The sequence below is a fragment of the Podarcis raffonei genome, chromosome 1 (genome assembly GCF_027172205.1).
Source record: "Podarcis raffonei isolate rPodRaf1 chromosome 1, rPodRaf1.pri, whole genome shotgun sequence".
Taxonomy (NCBI): Eukaryota; Metazoa; Chordata; class Lepidosauria; order Squamata; family Lacertidae; genus Podarcis; species Podarcis raffonei.
In genome coordinates this window covers 82,353,997-82,377,852 of record NC_070602.1, presented here as the reverse complement: position 1 = coordinate 82,377,852, position 23,856 = coordinate 82,353,997, and the positions used below count along the sequence as shown (strand labels likewise).

The window sequence follows — 23,856 nt, the reverse complement described above, 5'->3', positions numbered from 1 at the left end:
TCTTTTAAAAAATTTGACGTGCTAGGAAACGGAGCACTTTAAACCACTTTAGTTGTGTAAACTTTAATTTCCTGGTATGCATTTTAATCCCTCCCTCAAAAATACTGATGATCTGGAGGCACCCATACACTTAGAATTAAAGAAGGCAAAAGGATACCTCTGAGTATATGTTCAGCCCAGGAATTTAATAGGATTGAGCTCCTAGCTTTCTCACATTAAAAATTGCTCCTAGTTTCTCACCAAGTTTTCTTCAGCAATCAGAGAGTTGCAGTTATTGTTCAACAGTTAGAAGTCAGAAACGCATGCCAATCTGCAGCAAGAGAGCCTAATCAATTTTATGCTCAGCCTGTCTTAAGCAACCCGTTTTATGCAAGTAAAGGTATGCTTGTATAATATAATTAACATTGTTTCTGTAGGGTGGACAATATGACTGATTTACTAGCATAACTGCTATTTTGTGCCTTTTTTCATTGCAAGAAAGAAGGGGGGGTTTAGGTATGTCAGTAAATATTTCCACAAAGCAGACCATGTGGTCAGTTTTATGATATGACACCCGAAATGTTTTGCAGAAGAGGAGTTTTGCATGGTTCTTCCTAATTAATTATGATGTTCTGGGTTTTCCTGTTTTTTAAAAAATGCTTTCCTATATTGTATTCGTCTGTGCTGTTGTATTCAGAATTACCTGGACTGGTAGGAGAAACACTTAAAGATATGGCCTCATTAATCTTTTTGAAGATATGCACATAAAACAAGAAAGCTTTCCCAATCCTACACTTATAGCTAGGAAAAGACTGGAGTGTGCAAAGAAATATATTTGATGTGATATTATATATATATATATATAATATGGTCCTGTGCCCCCCCCCAAAAAAAAGTTACAGAACCTGGATGTGAATCAGGAATATTTTCCCATGAAAAAGCATGCATTCCACAACTGAGCTATCATTCTTCCAATGGATTGTATTAGGAAGGGGTCTCTCTCTCTCTCTCTCTCTCTCTCTCTCTCTCTCTCTCTCTCTGTGTGTGTGTGTGTGTGTGTGTTTCCTGAGTTTTAGAGGGCTGAACAGCTGCTGGTGGATCTATTTATTTTTCATTCAGTTCTTGTGGTTTCCAATTAAACAAATGAAGGCGAGGAAGAAAAGTGAGAAAGGAGGAGTATTTTTAGTACACTTGCCAACAAAAATATCTGCCCTGGCAATTTTTAAATCACCTTATTTGGGATAGAACAGAACAAATGGAATGTGAATGAAGTCAACATTTAGCGTGAAGCAGATCAGCACCACTTGCTTGCAGTTTTCAGTTTCTTTCCCAGATTGTGAACAGCCCCATGACCTTGAAGGGCCAAATGATAAGGATATGGATAAGCTGCTACTTTTGCACATGAATTGTTCCTGAATGTATTCCAAAGAGTTTATCAAGTCTGCCCTTAAGGCCTCCCATAAGGTGGGCTCACATACTACATTCAATGAGTGCATAGTGCGCCACTCTGCATAAATAGCTGGACTTATAAAGTTATTCACATGTAACACTCAACAAGTGCACGGACAGTGTACACAATATTAATCCATGCAGATCAAAAAGTGTACAGCCCTTCAGTGAGCACACTTCATCAGAAAAGGGCTTTTAGAATTATTATGCTAATAATTCATGGAGGAGAGAGCTATCCATGGTTACTAGCCACAATGGCTATGATCCGCCTCCGGAGTGGGAGGCAGAAATGCTACTGAATGCCAGTTGCTGAAAACCACAAAAGCGAGGAGTGGTTTCCCATAGGCATCTGAGTGGACACTGTGAGAACAGGATGCTGGACTAGGTGGGTCATTGGCCTGAACCAGGAAACCGCCTCTTATGTTCTTAATGTTAGAAAGAGCCCAATTATTTGTCTCAATAAGAAGCCATTGTTTCTTCTCTAGGTGACTGGGTTTTTCAAGATCCAAAAGGAGAAACAGAGCATTCCAGCGCTTTGGGAGTATATTTTAGGCAAATGTCTTACAAAGAATGGGTGGGAAATCGGCACTGTCTCTCCATATCTGCATCCTCAAGAGCAAGATTTTGTGCCAGCATCCAGAGAACAGCGGTGACAACTTCAGACACCAGCAGCACTCAAAATGCACATGACAGAGACAACAGGCCCTGTTGTGACTGATAGACATAATGAACCCCTGCCTCTGGTTCAATAAATACACTACGGGATTTAAGCTTGTCTGCCCTAAATCTGTCGAATTTCTGTTTGCAGAGAAGTCCAGCAGGTGGCAATAGTGCACCACCACATTTTCTGCTCACAGAAACCCATTGGCAGGCAGTACTTTCAGCCTTGTAACTCATGTGACCCCAAGACTGCTGTCAGCCCTGTTAACTTATTTATCGGAGGGCAGCTGATATGAGCTGCTCTAGGCCTGGAGGCTGACAAATGGGTGTGTGCAAGTTCATGCACATCTCTGGGTGAATTCAAGATTAAACTAAACAACTTGGCACAAAGGTTTTCCAGGGAGCCCTTTGAAGAATCTGACCAATATGCTGTCATTCTTTTATCTCCCCCCATGTTTATATCCATCCTGACATCTGTTCTTCAGCCAGGACCAATCAGTGCTGCCCACCAGCTTTTATGGCAACATTTCACTCATCACCATCCATTAAGAAGTGGGCTATCGTGGGTGAAGGCGGTCAGGCAACTGGAAGAGAAGATGCTGAAGCTTTCTTTGACTGTGACACACAGCAAAGCTTCCTCCAGCTGCCACGCTGCCCCAAAATATCACACAGGGAACAGAGCTTGGTGAGATCTGCTTTTATTATTAACACCACCACCATTTAGGGGGTGCAAGCAATACTTTGATCCACACCTATACAATGTTTGCTTCCAGAATTTTTCATGGGGGTTCACATTTTCATTTTTTCAAAATCTGCAAGGAAACTAAACTTTTTGATTCAATTCTTTCCCAGAGAGTGCTTCTTGTTTTTAATCCAGCCATTTTAGTGGTTGAACACTAGAATTGTTTATATTGTTCAGAATTATCAATTATGTTCCCATCTTTTAAATAATGTGAACATCTCTTGAGTCTTCTTGTCATGGAAGTGATTCAGGCCACCCTCTTCAGGCTCATTTGGTGGGTCATTTTATTGAATAATTCATTTCATTTGCTTCATGTGTCAGCCTGTCCATGACACCAACTAAAGAAATGCTGATACAAATGCTGTCTCCCTGAGCCTGTGATATTTGTTGATGTTAACCCCTAGCTAAAAATGTCACCCAAAGAGCTCCAGAATAAAGAACACATTTGTGATATTATCTATGGCTAATTACACACTATACCTTTAGAGCACATTCAGAGCACATTTTCCCCCTGAAATAATTCTGGGTACTGTCGTTTACCCCTCACAGAGTTATAATTCCCAGCAACCCTTAACCAATGACAGTGCCAAGAATTATTTGAGGTGGAAATGTGTTTCAAACATGATTTATAGTGTATACACAGCCATAAGAAAATGCCTGTTTTGTGTGGCAGAACATTAACAGTTCTTAATTAAAATATGTCATCTTTGTATTAGATTTAAGTTGCTTCATGCAACTTACATCTCACGAATAAATAAGGAGCAGGTAGTAGGCCTACCTCGGGCTCTTTAGAGAATGACATTTAGTTTTTTTTGTTTTTTTAAAAACATATAAACATGTATAATTTCATAAATTTTTTCATGTACCCAATTTCAGCGACTTCCCCATGCCCCCCTTTCCTGCATCCCTGTTTTGAACTTTTTTTTCAGCAACCCCTGGTCCAGATTACTTATTAATTCCTTTCTTTAACCTCTTTCTTTCCTCTTATCCAATCATTTATCGCTGCAAATCTATTATGCTTTACCCATGACATTTTAACACTCAATAATTTTACAAGAATTTTTAAGATAAAGTTTAAATTTCTTCCAATCTTCTTCCGCCGTCTCTTTCCCTTGGTCACGGATTCTGCTCGTCATCTCTGCTAGTCCCATATACTCGATCACCTTCGTCTGCCACTCTTCCAGTGTGGGTAGTTCTTGTGTCTTCCAATACTTTGCTAGTAGAACCCTTGCTGCTGTTGTAGCATACATAAAAAACATCCTATCTTTCTTTGACACCAATTGGCCTACCATGCCCAGAGAATGACATTTAGGCAATGACTTGAGTGCAGCAGCTTCCTGCACACATCCTCAATCCACGTCAGATAGTCAGCACTGTCAGTAGCAGCTGGCAGTGGGCTCGTCCACACCTATTTGTGTCATGCCTCAAAAGTACAGGTCTGAGCCATTTTCTGCTTGACCCACGCTTTTTAGCCAAGGGTCCAAGTGGTTTTTTCCCCTTGCCCTGCTCTTTTCTAAGGGAAAACCCACTCTTTAGCAAAAGATCAGAACAAAACGGCAATTTGGGGAAACCCTGAATTGCTGTTTGCTCTGACTGAGCTCTAAAGAGCAGTTTTCCCTGGGGGGAAGCAGTAGGACAAGAGAAAGTATGGATAAGACAAGTGTCATTGCTGTAGCTTACTTAAATGGTGCTGCTCCACAGTTTAAAGCTCCATGTCAGAATGCTCTCCCCCTGCCCTGCCGCTGTCCCCAGGAAAACCCACTCTTTAGAGCAATCAAAAGAAACAGCAATTTGAGTTCTCTGCAGAACTGAAGAGTGGGTTTTCACTGGGGAAGCGCCAGTCAGGGGGAAGAGGGTTCTGACACTGAGCTTTAAACTGTGGGCCTGTGCCTGGAAATAGGGCACAAAAGGAAGCCTTGATGAGCTCTCCTCCAGCCCCAACGTAGCCACCACCCAGCCACATCCCAGTGCTGCCCAGGTGAGCTGCAGAGAAACTAACGTCAGCCAGGGGAGTGGCTCTGCCCCACCACACCTGCCACTACTGTTTTTGTGGTGCCACCATTGCTCCCTCAGCCAGACCATTTATTGCCCTCAAGTGTTTGACACAAAGTGAAATGCATAAGTTCTCCTCATTACCTTCATCTCCTTAAAAAGATAAGAAGAGCCCTGCTGGATGAGAAGCAAAAGCCCCCGATTGTGATTTCCAGCAACTGGGATTTACAGGCATGTTGCCTGTTCACCCACATGCCTTCTCCTGGCTCTCTCCAGAGCCCTCCCCTGCAAAGATCTCAGTTGCCATGTGTGGGTCCCACACATACACCCTCAGCACCTTGTTCTCTCAAAAGCAGCAGCCGTAGCAGTCAGTGAGTCAGACTAGGAGGGGACTGTTTGCTTGACCAATTACTTTGTATGCCTGCACTCCCTTGTCTGCTGTAAAGTACAGTAATCATGACACATCACAAATATATCCTGTGACAAGCTGTTCACCCAACATCAATACAAAGCCCGATACATGACAAGCAAAGAAATGGATAGTAACCAGAGCCATTTGCAGTCTAAATTTCCAACAAAAGTAAAAAGGTATATTTGTTTACACTGTTCCAGAACAGCAGTCGTGTTATTCTGTTGTGGCAAAAACAGAGTCTTGTGGCACCTATAAAGCTAGCACATTTATCATGACAGAAAGTTTCAGGGACCTCAGTCCATTTCATCAGACACACAAGATAATAATAATAATAATAATAATAATAATAATAATAATAATAATAATAATTTATCATTTATTTAAAAAACACATCTGGCTGGGTTTCCAGTTAACAAAGGGAGCTCATCCCATGGATATAAACTGACTTTTTCTTACTTGGGCTCAACTAATATTTGTTTTTAAAGCGGGTCACCCTTCCTCACTGACATATTTGGGTACTTTGTTATTGGGAATCCATTTTCAAGTACAAAATGTCTGCTAGGGAGCAGCCCTCTGGTACCCATGCAATCTGCCAGCATATATTTCCGCCCAGAGTCAACACAGCGATGGAAATCCTCCCGGAGGCATAGCGTCAATATCCAAACTGATAGGCTCAACAAACTAACATAAATCCACATACATAAAAGGCAGCCTTTCTGCCAAAAATACAGAAATAACTATCATATACAGATCCAGCCAAGATCCATCTGTCAAACCAACTCAGAGATGACAGTCAGCCCAGCACAAACACACCAACAGATGCAACTGACGACTACACAATGAAGATGCATAAATGACAGCACTATTACCATGCAAACACACAGAGAAGTGTATGCCTATGTAACAACTCAGCCCTCTAGCACTAGCCATCACCCCTTATAATCACAACACAGCAGTCTTTTTCAGCTACTTTAAACTGTATAGAATCAACTAGGGAACCTGAAAACACACACCCTGCCCTTGCCCTTGCCTCCTGCATACCAGTTGTTCCTTGTGCACAAAGGATTGTTGGTTCAAGTTGGGGAAGAGATCTGATACCATCATGCTGACTGAGGGCCACATTCTCTTCTAGGCAACCCTGCAGGGGCCACATCCCTGCAGTGGGCTGGGTCAGAGGCACTGGCACCAGGTATAGGGAGTGCTGGGGGCTCCAGCCCCCTCAATATTTTGAATCAGGGGGGCCAGGCCCCCCAATATTGAGGGGCATCATCCCCCACCACCACTGGGTGTCCTACCAGAGCCCCAACCCAAGAGCCAGGAGGGGCTGGGACATCTTCATAGAATGGGAGAGTTGGCAGGGACCCAGTAATACAGGAATCTCATCAAAAGCATTCATGACATATTGCCATCCAATCTCTGCTTAAAACATCCAAGGAAGGAGAGTCCTTTAACCTCTAGCCTTTGTCATCTAAAGTATGTGTGAGTTTTAAGAGCCACTCTGTTGCTGCGACTGTGATTTGTTTTAATCGTTTTTTAATACGGTGGGAGACTTTGTGAATATGTGGTGTGCATCTTGCTTAAAAGCCTTCAAATGCGGTGTTAACTTGATGTGTGAGACTTCAGCCGTCTTCCAACTCCACAATCCTATGATTCTATGAAACTCTGGACAGATTCACAAAGTCCCCCATCGTACTGGGGGGATTAATGTTCTCACTCTGCATTTCTCCAACTAGAAATGTATTCACACATGTGCGATGTGGTGTGGATTTTGCTTAAAAGCTGCATGAATTCCATGTTAAATTGATATGTAAGATTTCAGATATCTCTGATGTTATATCTAAGTAACTTAGTTGAGAGTTCTCAGGTACCACGCATGTGAGAGAACTTTCTATGGGAATCCTAAGACGTCCTGGCTTGTTTGGCTATTTTTGTTTGTCATCATCTGTCTTGGAGCAAGATGTAAAAAGGATGCTAGAAAAATCTGATTTCTTCATACACTTAACATAGGAGTAAGTGCCATCTAATACAGAAGGACTTAACATCCATAGGATTATGTTGCACGGTTGCTCTCTTGCTGCAGAACATTGCTCAGTTCTGCTATTGCAGTTTACATAGGCATCTGGCCAGGAACAGAATGCCAGGCTGTCCCAGCAGGGCTCTATGTACATGATTATGATTAATAGAAAACAATGTATTGATTGATTATATCCCACCTTTTATCCAAGAAGATCAAGGGGACACGTTTTCTTCATAGCAATTTTGCTGAGAGGCAGTGCCTGGACCAAGGTCACACAGTGCGCCACTTCTTGGCCAAGTGTACATGGGATAGAATTGCTTCCACAATGCTCTTACAGAGAAGATAATCTAAATGAAGTGACATTTGTTTAGAGGCACGCCATAATAGCCACGATAACAACAAATTGCTCACATTGTGATGTTCCTTTATTATATCACAGGTTTGCTAGAGCAGCCCTGCTTACGTGTCCACTGCTCTTTGCCAGGGAGGAGGATGGGGAGAAAACCAGAGCAAGTTGGCCTTGCTCACGCAACGTCTGGGACTGCCAAGCAACCCCTCCAAGTCCAGAGTCCACCAACTACTACTGGTCCCACCACACTGGCCAATATTATCCTTTGCAAAGTTGCAGAGGTGTCTTGCAGGGGAGAAGCAGGGCGGGCTTAAGACGCACCCTGCCTACCACTCTTCCTCCTGAAAGCCCTCTTCCTCCTGGTTGCGTATCTTCTGTGCCAGGTGGAGGAAAGCAGCTGGGAAAGCAGTAAATACAGAAGGGGTAGAGCATCACCATAAACACACTGCTTCTCCCCTGAGCAACAAAAGATCCCTCACATTGCCATTTTCAGTTGAGAAATAGCAACCAGGGTTCAGAGGCCGGTGCTTGCTATCTATCACAGACATTTACCCTATGGGGTAAATAATATGGCCTGATTCTATCAGGTTTCTCTCCTCCTCTGTTGTGTGAAAGCTGGATCCAAGGTTGCCTTACCTCATTCTACCTCAGTCTCCGCTGTCTCCTCTTCCCCCAATTGTGTCATTCTTGATCTTTCCAATTCATTTCCTGTTCGCCCCAGAAGTTTCTGCTTAAATAGACCCTAGGGCTTCCTCGGCTTTTCGCTGATGCCAGCAGTCTCATTTTCTCCAGGCTGTCACAAAACTGCTGGTCCATGAAGGATAATGACAGGTACATCTTAGAGAAAGAAAAGCGGGGGGTGGGGGGTGAACAAATATAGAGAAGACGGGAAGCTATAATGGTAGGGCAGAGGAAACAATGCTAACATCGTATTTTAAAAGTGTGATAATACAGTTGCAATTCTAGCAAATGAAAGGACAGTATATTATTAGTTATTTAATTTTTTCTTGTATTTTTACTGCCAGGTAAGGCCCAGGACAGAAGCACTTGCAAGTTTTTCGACCTCAGGCGTCAAAATAACTTGGCTGGCCTTGGATTCTGTGTATCTTTTTTTTAAAAAAAAAGTATGATATATCATGTTATGAGTTTGGGGGGAGGGGATGTAGGAATTCAGGGGTTAGAAGGAGACCCTTCTAACCCCTGAATTCTTCTAATCCCTGGATACAGGAAGTGATAAAATATAAGCCAGGCTAGCTTCCTGGTGAGGCGATCACCTGGGTGATGGGCCATTAAGAGGAACAAAGGAAAGGGGATCTGCGTGAGATGGCAAATAGGTGGAGAGGCCCCCCAACTCGTGAATCGTTAGAAGGAAAAAGCTAGAGTTTAGAGTTTGGAGTGAGCAGCAAACTGGGAACCAAGAGAGATTGCTCTGATTTCTGTTCGAGTCCAGGGCCCTGTTTGGGTGTTAATGCTGTGAACCCATCCATCATAGGCTCAGGATACACAGTAGATATGTGTGAACAAACCATATATCCTAAAGACACCACAGTCTTCACTATGCCTCATTCCAAGGGAAACACGAACCCTGAGTATCTCATACCACTCAGAGATTGGGGTGACATGCAGCAATATTTTTATTCTTTTCAACAAAACAAAACAGATCATTGTTGTCACAAAACAATGGTACAGAGGTACACGTTCATTATCTTAGTCCTGATCTATTGCCGAAGTTGGCATAGCAGGTCACACACTATTTGAAAAGAGCTCTCTCTTTTAAGTTGTGTGTATTTCTCTCTCTCTCTCTCTCTCTCTCTCTCTCTCTCTCTCTCTCTCTCTCTCTCACACACACACACACACACACACACACACACACACATACACATACACACACACGTGGCTATCAGAGCTGGAACTTGCATAGGTTCCATTTGCTGTTGTGTCTCATTTGCTGTTGTGCAGAAAAATATATTGAAGAGGCCTTGCAGGAGGATGTAGGCCATCTAGTCTCTAGACTCAGGGCTGAGAGCCTATTTTTGGAGATTTGTGCAGTGCTAAGTTAAACCCTGGCTGTAGCTTTACAGGCTACAAATCTCACTGGTGGCCAAACAACTGGCAAATACCATCAAGAACACTCTATTATATCCTTCCCTCGACCTGGTGCCCTACAGATATTTTAGACTTCAACAGGAGTGGAGGAATCTGGTTGTGGACTACAACTCCCATCATCCCTGACCGTTGGCTAGGCCTGACAGGAACAGGAGCCCCACAGCATCTGAAGGGCTACAGGTTCCCCATCAATGGACTGCAAATTCCATCAACTCCAGGCAGCAAAGCCAATGTTTAGGGAATGAAATATACTCAGAGTTGCAAAGTGATTTCATGCTCTTTATTCAGCTCATAGTGGTGAGGAGGAATGAATGAATGTCCCCTCAAAGTATCTGCTTTATATACATTATTTACACAATGGGCTGCACATGATTGGCTAATTCTGGAATTCTACTGTAAGCCAATCAGGTTGTGGATTCACTTCTATCTGGAGCATGATTGGGTGGTTCCTGCCAACCAATCATACTGCTGCATTGTTCTAGGACCAATCAGACTGCTGCATTCTGAATCCTATTGTTCTAGGACCAATCAGACTGCTGCCTTTTGGATCCTATTGTTCTAGGACCAATCAGACTGCTGCGGTTTGGATCCTATTCAACTCAGTACATAACAGGGAAGATGGGAATTGTAGTCTAATGACATCTGGAGGGCACCAGGTTGGGAAAGACTGCTCTCTGACATTTGGCAGGCTTTGTTCTCCTGAGTCATACCTGGTGAGGTTTCTAAAGTAGCACAGGCAGAAATGCTGTGCTTCTGAGGAAGGAAATGAGGCAATATTTACCCACCGCTGTGCCTTTGTGAAGTTTAGCTGGCAAAGGATAGATCTGCATTTGTGAAGTCCGTTTCAGGTGGGAGGTCCCTTTGGAGCCTATTGGGATCTTGAAATAAAACCAATTAATATCTACCCAAGGGAGAGCTCCATGCAGAAAAGGAAAAGAGCAACCTCTCTCCTGGGGTTTTTACACCATCTGTCTTCCCACCAGATGCCAGCAAGAGGCAATGGGGAAAACAGACATGAAACGTCCCCCTAATAGGTGCCAAACCCCCACAGGGAAAGGAGGGAAAATAACTCCACACACACATGTGGAGAGTGTTAAATAACTAATGAAAAGCTCTGTGAAGTGGCCACAGGCCACAAAGGGAAAGCCAATATGGCTTCTGGGCAGGATGCCTGGTGCCTCAAGGTTATTGGCAAAGAGAAGAGTTGGTCTCCAACTTAAAAGCCATCATCTGTAGGAAGAGGCAAGGAATTGCCTTCTGACCTTAGATTTATGCCCCCCTTTCTGTAGACACTCAGCTCAGTCCCCCACCCACTCCAAAGAATTATGGGAACTGTAGTTTCCTATGGGTGCTTGGAATTATAGCTCTGTGAGAGTTCCCAAGATCCTTTGAGGGGGGAATGTTCTTTAAATGTACAGTGTGTTCACAGTCTAAGAATCCGAGTCAGCAATGAGAAGCTGCTTCCCTGGCATATCTTGTTTATTCCCAGTCTTTTCCCCCGCTCTCAATTTCCGTGTCTCTGTGTGTCCCTGTTTGCCTCCTCGTTTTCTGCCCCTGTCTGTCTCCTAGATCTCCAGCCGCCCCCGTCTGCCTGATTCTGCTTTCCCACTCCCTCCAGGATACGTGCCCCCCCCCCATCTCTGGGATTTCGTGGGTGCGCTTTTTATTCCATCCTCTGTTGTTTCATCCTTCTTCTTCTTCTTCTCTCCCCCCACCCCCATCAGCTCAGTGGGGTCTGCAGCCAGCTCTCCTGTTGCTCAGAGATGAGGAGGCAGTTGCTAAGAGACAGTGAAACGTCAGTACCTGGCCCTCAAGGGGGAAAAAGAGGGGGGTGTCGGGAGACGGAGAAGGAGGGAAGAGGAGGTGGGGAAAGACCTGGCTGAAATCAGAGAGAGAGAGAGAGGGAGCGCAACAGTAGCTGCAATTCAATGAGAAGACTGTCAGAATCTCTGTCTTTTAGAGGTGCAGATGAAAGGAAGGATGAAAGGAAGCAAGAAGCACAGTTGAATGGGAAGGAACCAGCACAGGAGTCCGTAGCTGAGCTGAGCTCCAAGCAAAAAACAGCCACCCTCTGCTCAGAGTAAGTGTCTTCTTTGAACAAAATAAAATTGATGATGTGACGGGGGAGAAATGAAGAGGGGGTGCCTGTGTGCTGTGCGTCTGTGGGAAAACTAAGGCTTGGGTACTCCCTGCCTTGTGTGAGCAGGGTGTGTCCAGCGGGTGAGGATGAAGGGTGCATTTGACAATGGGGTGTCATGGAGAAGAGGCGATGGGTGGAAAGAGGACATGGCAAGGGGCAAGGGGAGAGGGCAAATAGGATGTGAGCTCTGCAGGGCATCCAGGTCGTTCTTGCTGGAGGAGGAGGAGACAACAGAAAACAGAGACGGAGAGAGGGGAGAATGGCAGTGGAGAAGGAAGAAAGCTTTGGAAGGAGAGGGATGTGGGAAGAGAGAGGCAAGAATGGAAGTGTGGTCCAAGTTAGGGAAGAGCCTCTAGGAAGTCATGTGCAGAGACTCAGGGATGAAGGAGAGGGATGGTGAGGGATGCAGGGAAATCTGAAATGCAGGCCTAGTTCTCCCAACAGAATAAAATTCAAGTGGTGTGTTTGTGTGGAGGCCCAAAGCTCCTCCGCAGCTAATGGTGGAGGAAGGAGCTATGAGTTGCCTCTCAGTAGACCTCTGTGGATGAAAGGGTGGTGCCCCGCAGCTGAGCCTGGACTAGGAAAAAAGAATGTGGGTCATCTTGACCGAGGGACAATGACCAGTTTGTGTGAAACCCAGGGGAGAGCAAAAGTAGGAGTTAGTTGCAGAGATGAGATTTGTAAGGACTTCCCCAAAGTTGAATCTAGCATTTTAATCTGATCGCTTTGGCATATATTTTTTTTTTACATGAAGGTACTCCTTTGCCAAATGAGCCATGCCAAAGCTCTCCCCCACCGCTTTTCTTCTCTGCACAAAAGTCTATGACTGCAACATCAGAAACACACAGAGGAGGAAGCTGTGTGGAGTCCCCAGAAATATGTCAGATCAGAAATGAGGGGCTGCTGTTGCGACTTGTGAAAAATGCATGGTGGCTGATACTGTAAAGCGAGGTGAAGGAAGAGATGAACTGTAGTGAAGGCAACCACAAGAAGTATATGAAAGGGCTGGGGAACTGTGGTTCTAGCAGCATCAGGGGGAAGCATGCAAGCTGATCAATACCATGGTTGCTGTGCCTTTGATCCTCATTGCGTTTTCATTGGCAGGTTGCACAGTCAGAGTCTTGTTGACACCTGCTGAGAAAGAAGACCAGGCTTAAAGGACAGCATCACAACCTCTTGCCCTTGGCCTTTGGGATCCTGTAGCCATTGTCACACATGGCTTCCACATCAGCACTTCAAAGTCAGAGACACCATGAATCCGTGCAGCTATGGGATTCTGTGGCTCTTTGGTAGTTCCAAACTGAGCGATGACGGCCAACCTTCTTTCCAGAGAAGAGAAACCACAGACTCCTAAGTGGCTTGTATCCAGCCATTGTTCCTCCTCACCTTTCCTAGAGGGCCCCGCCTACACCAGGACAGCAGCACATGGGAAATTAAGCAAGGGGAGCCATTGAACCCTGCAAAAGTCACATTTTGTTTATAAATGCTCCTGTTAAAAGACACCTCAGTGACTCCAGAAGAAGACCATTTCAATGCTCGACAAGTGGAGTCACTGGAAACAACATTTATGGGCCTGATTATATATTTTTTCTGGAGTGACAGAAAACTTCTCTGAGAGGCCTATGTCTCCAGCAAACTCAAGGTAAAAAAAAAAGGAACACATCGTCTCTTAATTCAAGCTCAAGATATGTAATGCTCAACAAACATGGGTAAAAACCACCAGCTTTATTTACACAGATTATCTCCATAGACCAAGGTAGTCACATGTGCATGTATGCAGGTAAATGTATTTCTTTCCTCTTCTTCATCCTCTTACAGTAAAAAGTTTTTTTGGCAGCTAAATAAAACTACCAGAAATCATCTGCTTCTGGCCCATTTACAGCCCTTTTTTGGCACATTGTTCTCCCATAGGTGCCTCAAGAGCAGGACAAATAGGGGTCCAATGTCCTCCCTTCCTCCCAGTCAGAATGTAGCAGGCTTTCTGTATTGGTGGCTCCCATTTGCTGGGCTGCATCCCTGCCCACTGCTCTCCCCATCCTGATTGGCCTTCCCTCTGCCATGTAGCCTCTAGCTTGCCAAAATGAACGCCCACTGTGTCCAGCTGGGAGGAGAGCAGCTTGCACCCCACTGCTGCCCTGCCATGATACTGAGCCCTTTCCTTGTGGCAGTGGTGGTGGTCTTTGCCAGTGCCGTCACCGGCTGCCCGGTCCTGTGCACATGCCGCAGCCAGGTTGTGGATTGCAGTGGGCTTCGGCTCTTTTCGGTGCCGCCAGACCTTCCGTTGGACACCAGGAACCTGAGCCTGGCTCACAACCGCATCGCTACCATTCCTCCCGGATACCTGACCTGCTATTCTGAGCTGAGGGTGTTGGACTTGCGGAACAACTCCCTGGTTGAGTTGCCCGCTGGACTCTTTTTGGCATCCAAGCGCCTCTCCCACTTGGACTTGAGCTACAACAACTTGACTCACGTGGTGGCTGACATGTTCCAAGAGGCCTACAACCTGGCGCATATTGACTTGAGCCACAATCCCTGGCTGAGGAAGGTGCACCCCCAGGCTTTCCGAGGCTTGGTCCAACTGCGTGACCTTGATCTCAGCTATGGGGGCCTGTCTTTCCTCAGCCTTGAAGTCCTGGAGGGTCTCACGGGCCTGGTGACTCTTCAGATTGGAGGCAATCCCTGGGTGTGTGGTTGCACCATGGAGCCACTGCTGAAGTGGTTGAGAAATAGGATCCAGCGGTGCATGTCAGGTAGGTGAAATTACACGGCAGTCCAGTTGTTAGCTTCACCTTGGGGATTTCTGTCATTCTGTTCCCTATTACACAACACATAGTGAACTTCTGGGTAAAATGTTGGGTCTCTGTCTCGGCTGAAATAAAAGCAGCAGTTCTCTCAGAGCAGCTAAGAAGGGCATTTTTGGATCATGGGATTTGAATCCTGTGCCTTGAGTAAGGCATTCTGCATTTCCCTACCTGATTTAGACCTGCTATGCTAGGAAACAGTCTGTTTTACACAGTTTCCTAGGAATTATAAACCACACAATGCAAAAAAAAAAGTTTAGAGACAGTTGTAAGTTTCCCCAACCATGCAGCATTTGTGTGTGTGAATTCATTAGATTTTGGTACTTTGCTGCATCTGTAGTTGCAGTTCACAAAAACTGCTATACAGAAATTCAAATAAAGGACAGATTTAAAAAAAAATTAAAAATTTTTATTGTTAAAATAATTCAACATTAATACACATACAAACATACATTGCATACAACATACCTACATAGCTACAACATACCTACACTCAATCCCACAGATAATTCCCATCACCATCCACCACCCCTCACCCTTTGTGTTAGACTTCCAATCTACTCAATTGCAATTTCTTTCCACTTCTATTACTTTCTTTCACACACCTTTAACCTAATTTCATACTTCTTTTTCTATTACACATTGTTATCCATCTTATTTAGTATTCCAATATTTGAAACGAAACTTGTTTATTCTAATAGGAGTTCTGATTTTTCAATATAGTTTTGCAAGTATCTTTTAAACACCTTCCAGTCCCTGTCTGCCTTCTCTTTTGAGATCCTTCCAATTTCTCCCATTGTTTTGGATATATTGTGGTTATCCAATAATTTGGCAAGCCACTCTATCTTTGTTGGTACAGTACCACTTTTCCAATTTTTTGCAATCAATAGCCTTGTGGCTACTGTTGCGTATAAATATAAGGTCTTGTCTTCTTCCTTTAGGCTTCCTGGTACTATTCCCAATAAAAAAACCTTTTGGTGTTTTCCTAAATGAATATCTGAACATTTTTTTCATTTCGTTATATACTATTTCCCAAAATTGTTTGATGTTTAAACAATTCCACCATATATGTATCATAGTACCTTTTCCAGTGTCGCATCGCCAGCAGACATCGCTACAATTTTTATTCCAGATTGTACTTGGTTAACTAAACAGGTCACTATTCTCTACCAAATGGCCTGTTAAAGTTACTAATCAGAATTGCTCTACTAGAACTATTAGGCAGAGGAGGGAGGTGCTCTCCTTCTCCTCGAATATGAGTCAGGGTAAGAACATCTGGCCACTTCAGAGCTGAGCAGAAATTGCCTCTGAAACAAACAAGGCTTGTTCACACTTCGGCTCGTCCCATGCCTAGAAAGCTTGAGTCCAAGTGATTTTCCACTAGAACCACCCTTTCTAGGCATAGGTCTGGGCAGTTTCCCCCTTGCCCCTCTCCTTTCCCAGGGAAAACCTGCTCTTTGGCTTTAAATCAGAACAAGCAACAGTCCATGGAAAACCCCTTTGCTCCAACTGAGCATTAAAGAGCACCATGGGAAGAGCAAGAGGAAGTGTGGATAAGCCTTGACTGAAGGAAGCAGGGTTTTTCTTTCTCCTACTCTTTTCTGACTGTCTGGGTGATAGCTTTCTAACAAGTGGCATCAAAGTACTGTCACAGGGTCAGGACAGTGTAAGTGTGGATTATAAACATAGTCACTGGTCAGCACTCTGAGGGGACAAGGGATTCCCTAGTTTTGCCGCTCAGGACTTTGGGACATGGAAGCTGGAAAAGAGCCCCCCTGGACCTTGCATACATGCAGAGTCCTGGGGTTTGGGGTAGTTACTCAGGGGAGTCTCCCACGACACCTAATGGCATCGCCAGATGGAGTAGAGGCAGGCAGAAAATGCCGGGAAGCTCTGCCTCAGCCAGTTCCCATTGCCATCTCCTTCTGTTAATGTTAATAGTTTGGGGCCTAGTTTATCCACACACATCTGCCTCACTTTTTTATTATTTATGGGACAAAGGTGGGGCAAAGAAGCAGGTGCAGCATGGCGGCTGCTAAAAAGTCCTGTGGCAGCTCTAACTGCACACACAAAAAGGCCTGAACCTCATCACACACAACCCGACTCTTCACATCCACTGATTTCCAAGAGCACAGTGAGGATCACCTCCCCATGTGGCTAGAGGCAACAGCCGACTGGCCCTCTGTGAGGTTAGATCCAGGGTGGATAAAAATCAGAAATTTTTTAAAAATCAGGTTTTTCTAAATTTAAATCGGATTTTTTTTTTAATTTAAATTGGATTTATTTCTTTTTTTAAAATTTGATTTTTAAAATAAAATGCTTTTGGGAGGAAAAATCTTTCTGAAGATAGTTTTCTACTCAGTCTAAGCCTTTAAAAAACAACGTTTAATCACATCACTTAACAAACATGGATGCACATGCTATAATGTTATTGTTTTAGCTAAATAAATTGTTTAAGTTGTTATTAAGGAAATGATTATTATTCTCCTTCTGATAAAGTACAGCAGAAAAGTTGTCCAAATATAAACAGTTAACTTATTAAACCTCACAATAATTTCATAATTATTGGTCTGTGTATTTCTAAGAGTATAACCAAATCAGGAATTTTTGATATAACTGTAAAAACTACTCTGAAAAATCATTATTCCAAAAATGAAACCTTCATCTGGTTGTAAATATTAAGATTATACCAGCAAGAATGAGTCTTTCTGTAAAAAAAAATGATTTAAATCAAGTCTTACTGACTCGTGATTTAAATCATGATTTAAATCGTGATTTAAATTGATTTGATTTAAATCAAATCCACCCTGGTTAGATCCATTGCACAGAGAGTTTTTAAGGAGCAAGGAGACAGATGAATGAGCCCTTTGGTACCTGGAGGCTGGCAGTGGCAATGCTCACTTCACCATATAATTGAAGGCCACTGAAAACCAGATTTCCACACAATGATGCCACCATGTGTGGAGCTGCCTAGTGACTGCCACCATGCTGCAAATGGCCTTTCAGAAGCACACCGAGGCTTTCTGCTCATTAAAGCCGAGATTTTGTCAGAGCTAGATGGGAATGAGATGTGCTGTACAAGCTGCCCTTGTGACGTGTCGTCACACTGCTCTGCTCTCCCTGCGTCCTTGTAGTGACAGATCCCCAGCTCGCATTGGGAATCATAAATCAGCATCCTCTCCCACTCTCTATTGATTTTTTTCTCCCCTCCCTGACATTAGTCCTTTCCTGACCTTCTTGCTTATCTCACGAGCTGCAAGCGAGGGGACCTGGAGACAGGAAATCCTGCCCTTGCGGAGCCAGAAGAAGGCAGTCCTGCTTTAGCAATCATTCTCATCTCCTTGGAGCATCAATTCTATTTACATTTCCCAGCCATCTCTGTGATTGATGTATAGCAGACAATGACGGAGAAGGATGCCATCCATCTCCAGCTTTGGCAGTGATGCACGGGGTGGCTGTTGGTTTTCTGATTTGGTGCCCTCATCCAATTTATTTGTAGTGATGTCTTCTTAGCAAACATAAGCAGGGAGGAAGATTATCTGTCTTGTGCACCTTCTTATAGTTTCTTAAGATGGCAAGTCTAAACTTCCCAGTGAGTTTTCATTAGTGCTTAACATTCAGGTAGTGGTTACCCTCTGCAAAACTCGGTTCCGCTAGTCCAAACTGACTCTTTACTGCTGAATCAGAGCAAACGTCAGTTGGCTTTTTCAAGGATTGACAAATTGCCTGCAGACAGCAAAGGCGCAGGCAGACAGATGGAGCCTGAGAAAGTTCTGACAAAGTACCTTCTTGAGCTGCACCTATCTGCACCTTTGAGGAAGCCCCACACCACTTCAGCTAGTGTGAGCCGGAGTGGTATTGGGGGGTGGGAGACTTCCTGTCCCCCAGCTGAGCAGTTCAGTGAAGCCTCTCTGCCCCTCTGACTCTCCTGAGCCAGAGTGGTATGGAGGCTTGCTCAGTAGAGCTGGGCAATATATCTCGGTTTCCCTAAGGTGGGGAGGAAGAAGCAGCTGGGAAACATTCCAGACATTATGATATATCATTATATTTCAGTACAGTCATACCTTGGATCTCAAACGCCTTGGCTCCCTAACAAATTGGGACCCCGGACGATGGAAACTCAGAAGTGAGTGTTCCAGTTTTTGAATGTTCTTTAGGAAGCCGAATGTCCGACAGGGCTTCCATGGCTTCTGATTGGCTGCAGGAGCTTCCTGCAGCCAATCAGAAGCCATGCTTTGGTTTCCAAACATTTTGGAAGTCAAATGGACTTCCGGAACGGATTCTGTTTAACTTTCAAGGAACGGCTGTATTTAGCTGCTGAAAACCAGATATCGCCCAGCCCTACTCCCTACCAGATATACACATGTAGGACTAATCTACGCTGGTGAGTTATAATGTTATAAATGTGTTATAAAATGTGACACCAGGCGGCGCGGTACAGCAGTCAATGGAAAATTGCATTGAGAGCTATATAACATTTTTTCCTAGTGTTTTTTTAGATCAGTGTAGATCCAGTCGTAGTCTCCCTGATCAAAGAAACATTGTATATCAGGGAGAATATCAGTGTGCAGTCCTTCTCCCTAGCATTCTAGTTGTCTATGAGCAAGGAGGATTTTGGTTTGGTTTTGCTTTTTCCTGATGGGGGGCATTCAGAAATGAGACACACACACCTCTCCCGTCTGGCATGTTATAAGCCATGGAAAAAAAGCTTCACGGCGTGATTCTACTGCAGGTGTAAATTGGTTTTCTTGCAGCAGCTTTCTCCAACCTGGTGCTCTCTGAAAGTTTTGGATTATGGTTTCCTAGCATCCTCAACCAGAACAGAGGTCACTAAGATGCAGAAGGCTGTCTTATAGTCTGTGTTACAAATTAGAATGAGATGTGGGTAGAGATCATAGACTGGTGATGGGGTAGAAGAAAGAAAATTGAAGAATGGTTAAGATGAGCCCAGTTGTTGTTATTTCTTGAAAGCATCTACCTAATTTAATCTGGTGTGTGATACAATCCCTAATAGTTATGTTCTACTTCCCCTGTCAGGGGCAATGATGCTTCTGAATACCAGTTAATAATAATAATAAGCATCTGTAATAAGGGGGGGCTGGGAGTATCTTCAGGGGTAGAGAGGAAGAGGCACTTGCACACATATGGGGTGGAATAGCAAACAACACTGAAACTGGGGTATTAAAAAGAGACTAAAGTAGCTGTTTGTATATGTCAGGGGGTAATGTGAATTGAGAGGTTACTGTGCATAACAACCACTCATTGTGCACATTTACCAGACCTCATAGAAAATGTGCATTTAATCTCTCCATGAATGGATAGTTGTACACATTTCCTGGTCAATGTACATAATCTCCTGTAGGTCTTGGAGAGTGTGCATATATTGACTGAATTTTGCACAATTTCTGGCTGTTGTTGTTGTTACTCTCATTGTGCATAATCTCCCAACCGACCTTGGGGATAGCTGTGTTTTGATTTACCTATTGTTTCAGAAATTCCACACTGAATTCCTCCTGCATCCCTAATTACAGCTAGAAGTCTGGGTGTTCATAGAACATACCTTGTCACGAAAACGTTAGAGAATTTATTGCCACCTGCCTCTTGGTTCTGAAGAGCCATTGGTAGAGCATCTGCTTTGCATTCTTTGCACGTAGGACTATGATTGTCCCCTGCCTCACAAAACCCTGGAGAACTGTTGCCTGTCAGTTTTGACATCATGGAACTAGATGGGTCAAGGATCTAATTTCCTATCTTCCTGTAGGCAGCTTCCTATAATTTCTGATGAGACCAGAGAGGCATGGGTTGGGAAAGGAGGAGAAATGGCTCTCTTCTCTGGGTGTTGCTCTGTGTTTGTGGGTGCTGGCATGACCCTCTTGGTTCTTGTTGCAGATACTGAGTTGGTGGAGTGCCGGGAGCCACCCGAAGTGGAAGGAGCCCCTTTGTTTTCACTGACGGAGGAGAGCTTCAAGGCCTGCCACCTGACCTTGACACTGGATGACTATCTCTTCATTGCCTTTGTGGGCTTTGTCGTCTCCATTGCTTCTGTGGCCACCAATTTCCTGCTGGGCATCACTGCCAATTGCTGCCACCGCTGGAGCAAGGCGAGTGAGGATGAGGAGATGTAGCCACACGGCCTGCTCCTTCCTGCTGCTCCTGCGCCACCCACTGCCAGGGGGGAGCCAAGGGCTATCAAGTTCAGGGAAAGTGAAGTGACTTGTCTTTTCCCTGGTGTGCCATTTCCTTGGGCCTACCCCCCAACCACCAACCCCTGTACAAGAGCAGCAGACTGCCGCTCACCAATCTTTCTGAGGGCTCATTCAGACTTCCTCGCATGCTGTGCTTCTAGGCACAATCCACACTTGAAAGAGCAGTGTCCAAGTGCTCCCACCACTGAAAACCCGCTCTGAACCAGAGCAAATGGCAATCTGCGGAAAATCTGTATTGCCAATTCAGGCAACCAACCAACCGAGTTCTCCAGCCTTTGCTTGAAGAGCAGATTTTGGGGGGGGGGGAGTGCTTGGACATGGCACTCTAAAGTGCAGACCTATGCCTAGAAAGTACAGGGTGAAAGGTAAGTGTGACTGAGCCCTTACTAGGTACAGGGGATGGGGCCAGCCAGGGTAGGGAGATTGAAGTGTGCCTTGTACAATCCTCTTCGCACTGGAAACAGCCAGCAAGCCATGTCCTGGAAAATGACCGAAAGACATTGATAGACACTCAAACCATTCACCATCCTTTGCTTTCCTCATCTCTCACGCCTTGTTGCACCTTTCTCAGTCAATGCCTTGAATGCACGGCTGTAGCATAAACACACTTTTGCACATGCACATCACACTGACTGGCCTGGAAAAATCAAAGGTTTCCTCTTTGGAGGTCTGAAGCGCTCTGTCTCTCAAACCATCCCATCCCATCATTGCATACATTCTTTCCCAAGCATGAAAGAACTGTGTTTTTAAAACCATTCTTAACAAGTCCCAGTGGCCCAGTCTCTCAATCTATTCTTATTTGCAGCAGTGCCATCAAGCTCCCCAAGCAGATTTTGGAGACCCCCAAAAATATGAGGGCCAGAGAACCCACCTCAGATAAAACTACTTTCCAGTCCAACTGCTAATTATTTAGCATAGATGGTGCTACGATTTATACAAGTGTCTCATGCTTTTGTGGCTGGCTCCTTGCTAGCTGTATATGGCTTTTGGTTTAGGTGGCCTTTCGTGGAGTCCTTCCCCTGAGAAGAATCTCCCTCTATAGGTGACCCACAGAGAATCACTATATCACAGGAGGGGAAACCTTAAAACAAGTTCCCTTGCCAGTAGTGTTTAGCTCAGAAGGGAGGAGACAGTGCACAGTCTAGCCAAGTTGGTCTGAAGTGTACATGGCTGAGGTTAGACCGAGGCTATAGACCGGAGCCAATGATATTGGCAGACTCCCTTTGAAATTAACCATGAATGGAAAAAATATAGGCTACAAAGGGGAAACCCAAAGCTGCCAATGCTAAAACTTTTCTGGAGAAAGATGTTTTTAATGGGGATAACGTGGTAAGATCTTGCCCAAGGAGTGAAGGGCTGCCTGGTTTTTTGAAACATGTAGGGATATGATATATTATGGTTTGCAAATCCTCCCTAGTATCTGCAGCTTTGTTTTTCTTCAGAACTGTTTTAGACTAATTTGGCGAGGGTGCCAAACATTCCTGGTTGCAGATTCCTATTACCCCAGATGGAATGAGCACTTTAAGGGTGCTTCCAGACTTGTTTCTTGAACATTTGTCCTTCCTAATTTGTCTGCAGGGAGATTAGATGCCGCTGGCAATTTATTCGTTCTGATTTGTTCGCAGGGAGGTTAGACAACGTTGTAACATTGTAACAAAGCAAATGTTACATGCACCAGTGCACTTTCCTGTCACTTATGGGGGAGGGGGGGAATCCAGTCGACTAGAATTGTGCAACCTGAATTTGCCAGTATGTGATTGAATCCCACCCTAAAATAGCAGCCTGTTTGTCCCTGGTTTGAGAGTTGTTGTTTTGTTGTTGCACTCAAAGCTCGGGCAGCAGGTGGTGCTACAAGTCAGGGCTGAAAGCAGCAAGGCACAGTCCAAGTGAGGGGGAGCTTGGAAGGACTTGTGAAGCTTAGTTCTGCTGGAGACTGCTTGTTTCTCTTGATCACAACCAACTATTCTGGAGGGAAGAAAGTTTGCATTGGAAGGGAAGGTGACTCTGGCCAAAGCCATCTGATTCTCACGGCCCTTTGCTGTCTCCATGCATTCAGCATCCCCCAGAACATTTTCATCTGCCATTATCCTTGCAAAGCCACCAAGGTGCGAGCAAAGGGGCAAATTCATATGGGAGTATAAAAAGAGGCAATGCATTTCCCAGGTCACATAGGAAGCCTATGTCAGGGGCGGGATTCAAATTGAATTCATCTCAACTTCAACCATTACATACACAGTCTTCAGTCTGCAAATCCGCCTCCTATAAATTGGTCTGAAGACCAGACGAATGCAGCCAAGGACCTTCATCGATGACTGCGCATCATTGTTCCCATCCAGACTCACCGTGCCAAGGCTCATAGCAACAAAGCCGGACATGCGGATTCAGATGCCTAGCTGGCATGTTAAACTATAAGACCACAGCCAATGTTCCCTGCTGGGGAACCACCTTATAAAGCCTATAACTATCTCTTAGAGATTTCTGTGTGCGCTGAGCATAGCTAACGTATTTTGAAACTTGTACTTTTTTTAGGTTTTGCATAGAAATAGGACCAAACAAGACACTGAAAGCTGCAGGGATGGGGGGATTGGAGAGAGGAGGGTGGGAGGACAGAGCACTTCCACTGTTCTCACCCAGTCTCACCCAAATCAGGAAGACAGCAGGTAAAAATGTTCTTAATCTTTTCAGAGTGCACTCACATAACCATCATTTCTTCATGTGCCATGCTAGGATCTTTCCCCCTCAAACACTCCATGGTGAGATCAGCTTGGAGTTGAGTATTTTCACCAACCGCAGCCAACCTTTTCATTCTTTAGGGTGAGGCAACCTGCATCAGGCAGAGGATGTCAGGCAGCAAGTTGTCAATCATTTATATGGATGGTGATGATCAATTCGACCACGAGGGAAGCACTTCAGTGTTCAGCTTCAGACATCAGAACGTGTTGGACTATCTCTGACACTGTTATAGATTCGGGAAACCTAAGAAATCGTCACATGCCCTTCACA

At 44.5% G+C, this 23,856-nt stretch overlaps 1 protein-coding gene across 1 annotated transcript; it reads left to right on the top strand.

Annotated features, from left to right (window-relative positions):
• Nucleotides 1-11,388: 11,388 nt before the first annotated feature.
• On the top strand, nt 11,389-21,751 carry LRRC55 (leucine rich repeat containing 55). The gene is made up of 3 exons (XM_053398661.1): nt 11,389-11,786; nt 12,951-14,596; nt 20,537-21,751. Exons 2-3 carry the CDS (start codon nt 13,927-13,929, stop codon nt 20,770-20,772), a joined length of 906 nt encoding a protein of 301 aa, XP_053254636.1. The 5' UTR covers nt 11,389-11,786; nt 12,951-13,926; the 3' UTR covers nt 20,773-21,751.
• Nucleotides 21,752-23,856: the final 2,105 nt, after the last annotated feature.

Excerpts from the sequence above, each read along its gene's own strand:
- LRRC55 (XM_053398661.1), top strand. The coding sequence starts at position 13,927 with ATGAACGCCCACTGTGTCCAGCTGGGAGGAGAGCAGCTTGCACCCCAC. Across the intron at positions 14,597-20,536 it reads GATCCAGCGGTGCATGTCAG|ATACTGAGTTGGTGGAGTGC; the intron begins GTAGGTGAAATT and ends TTCTTGTTGCAG.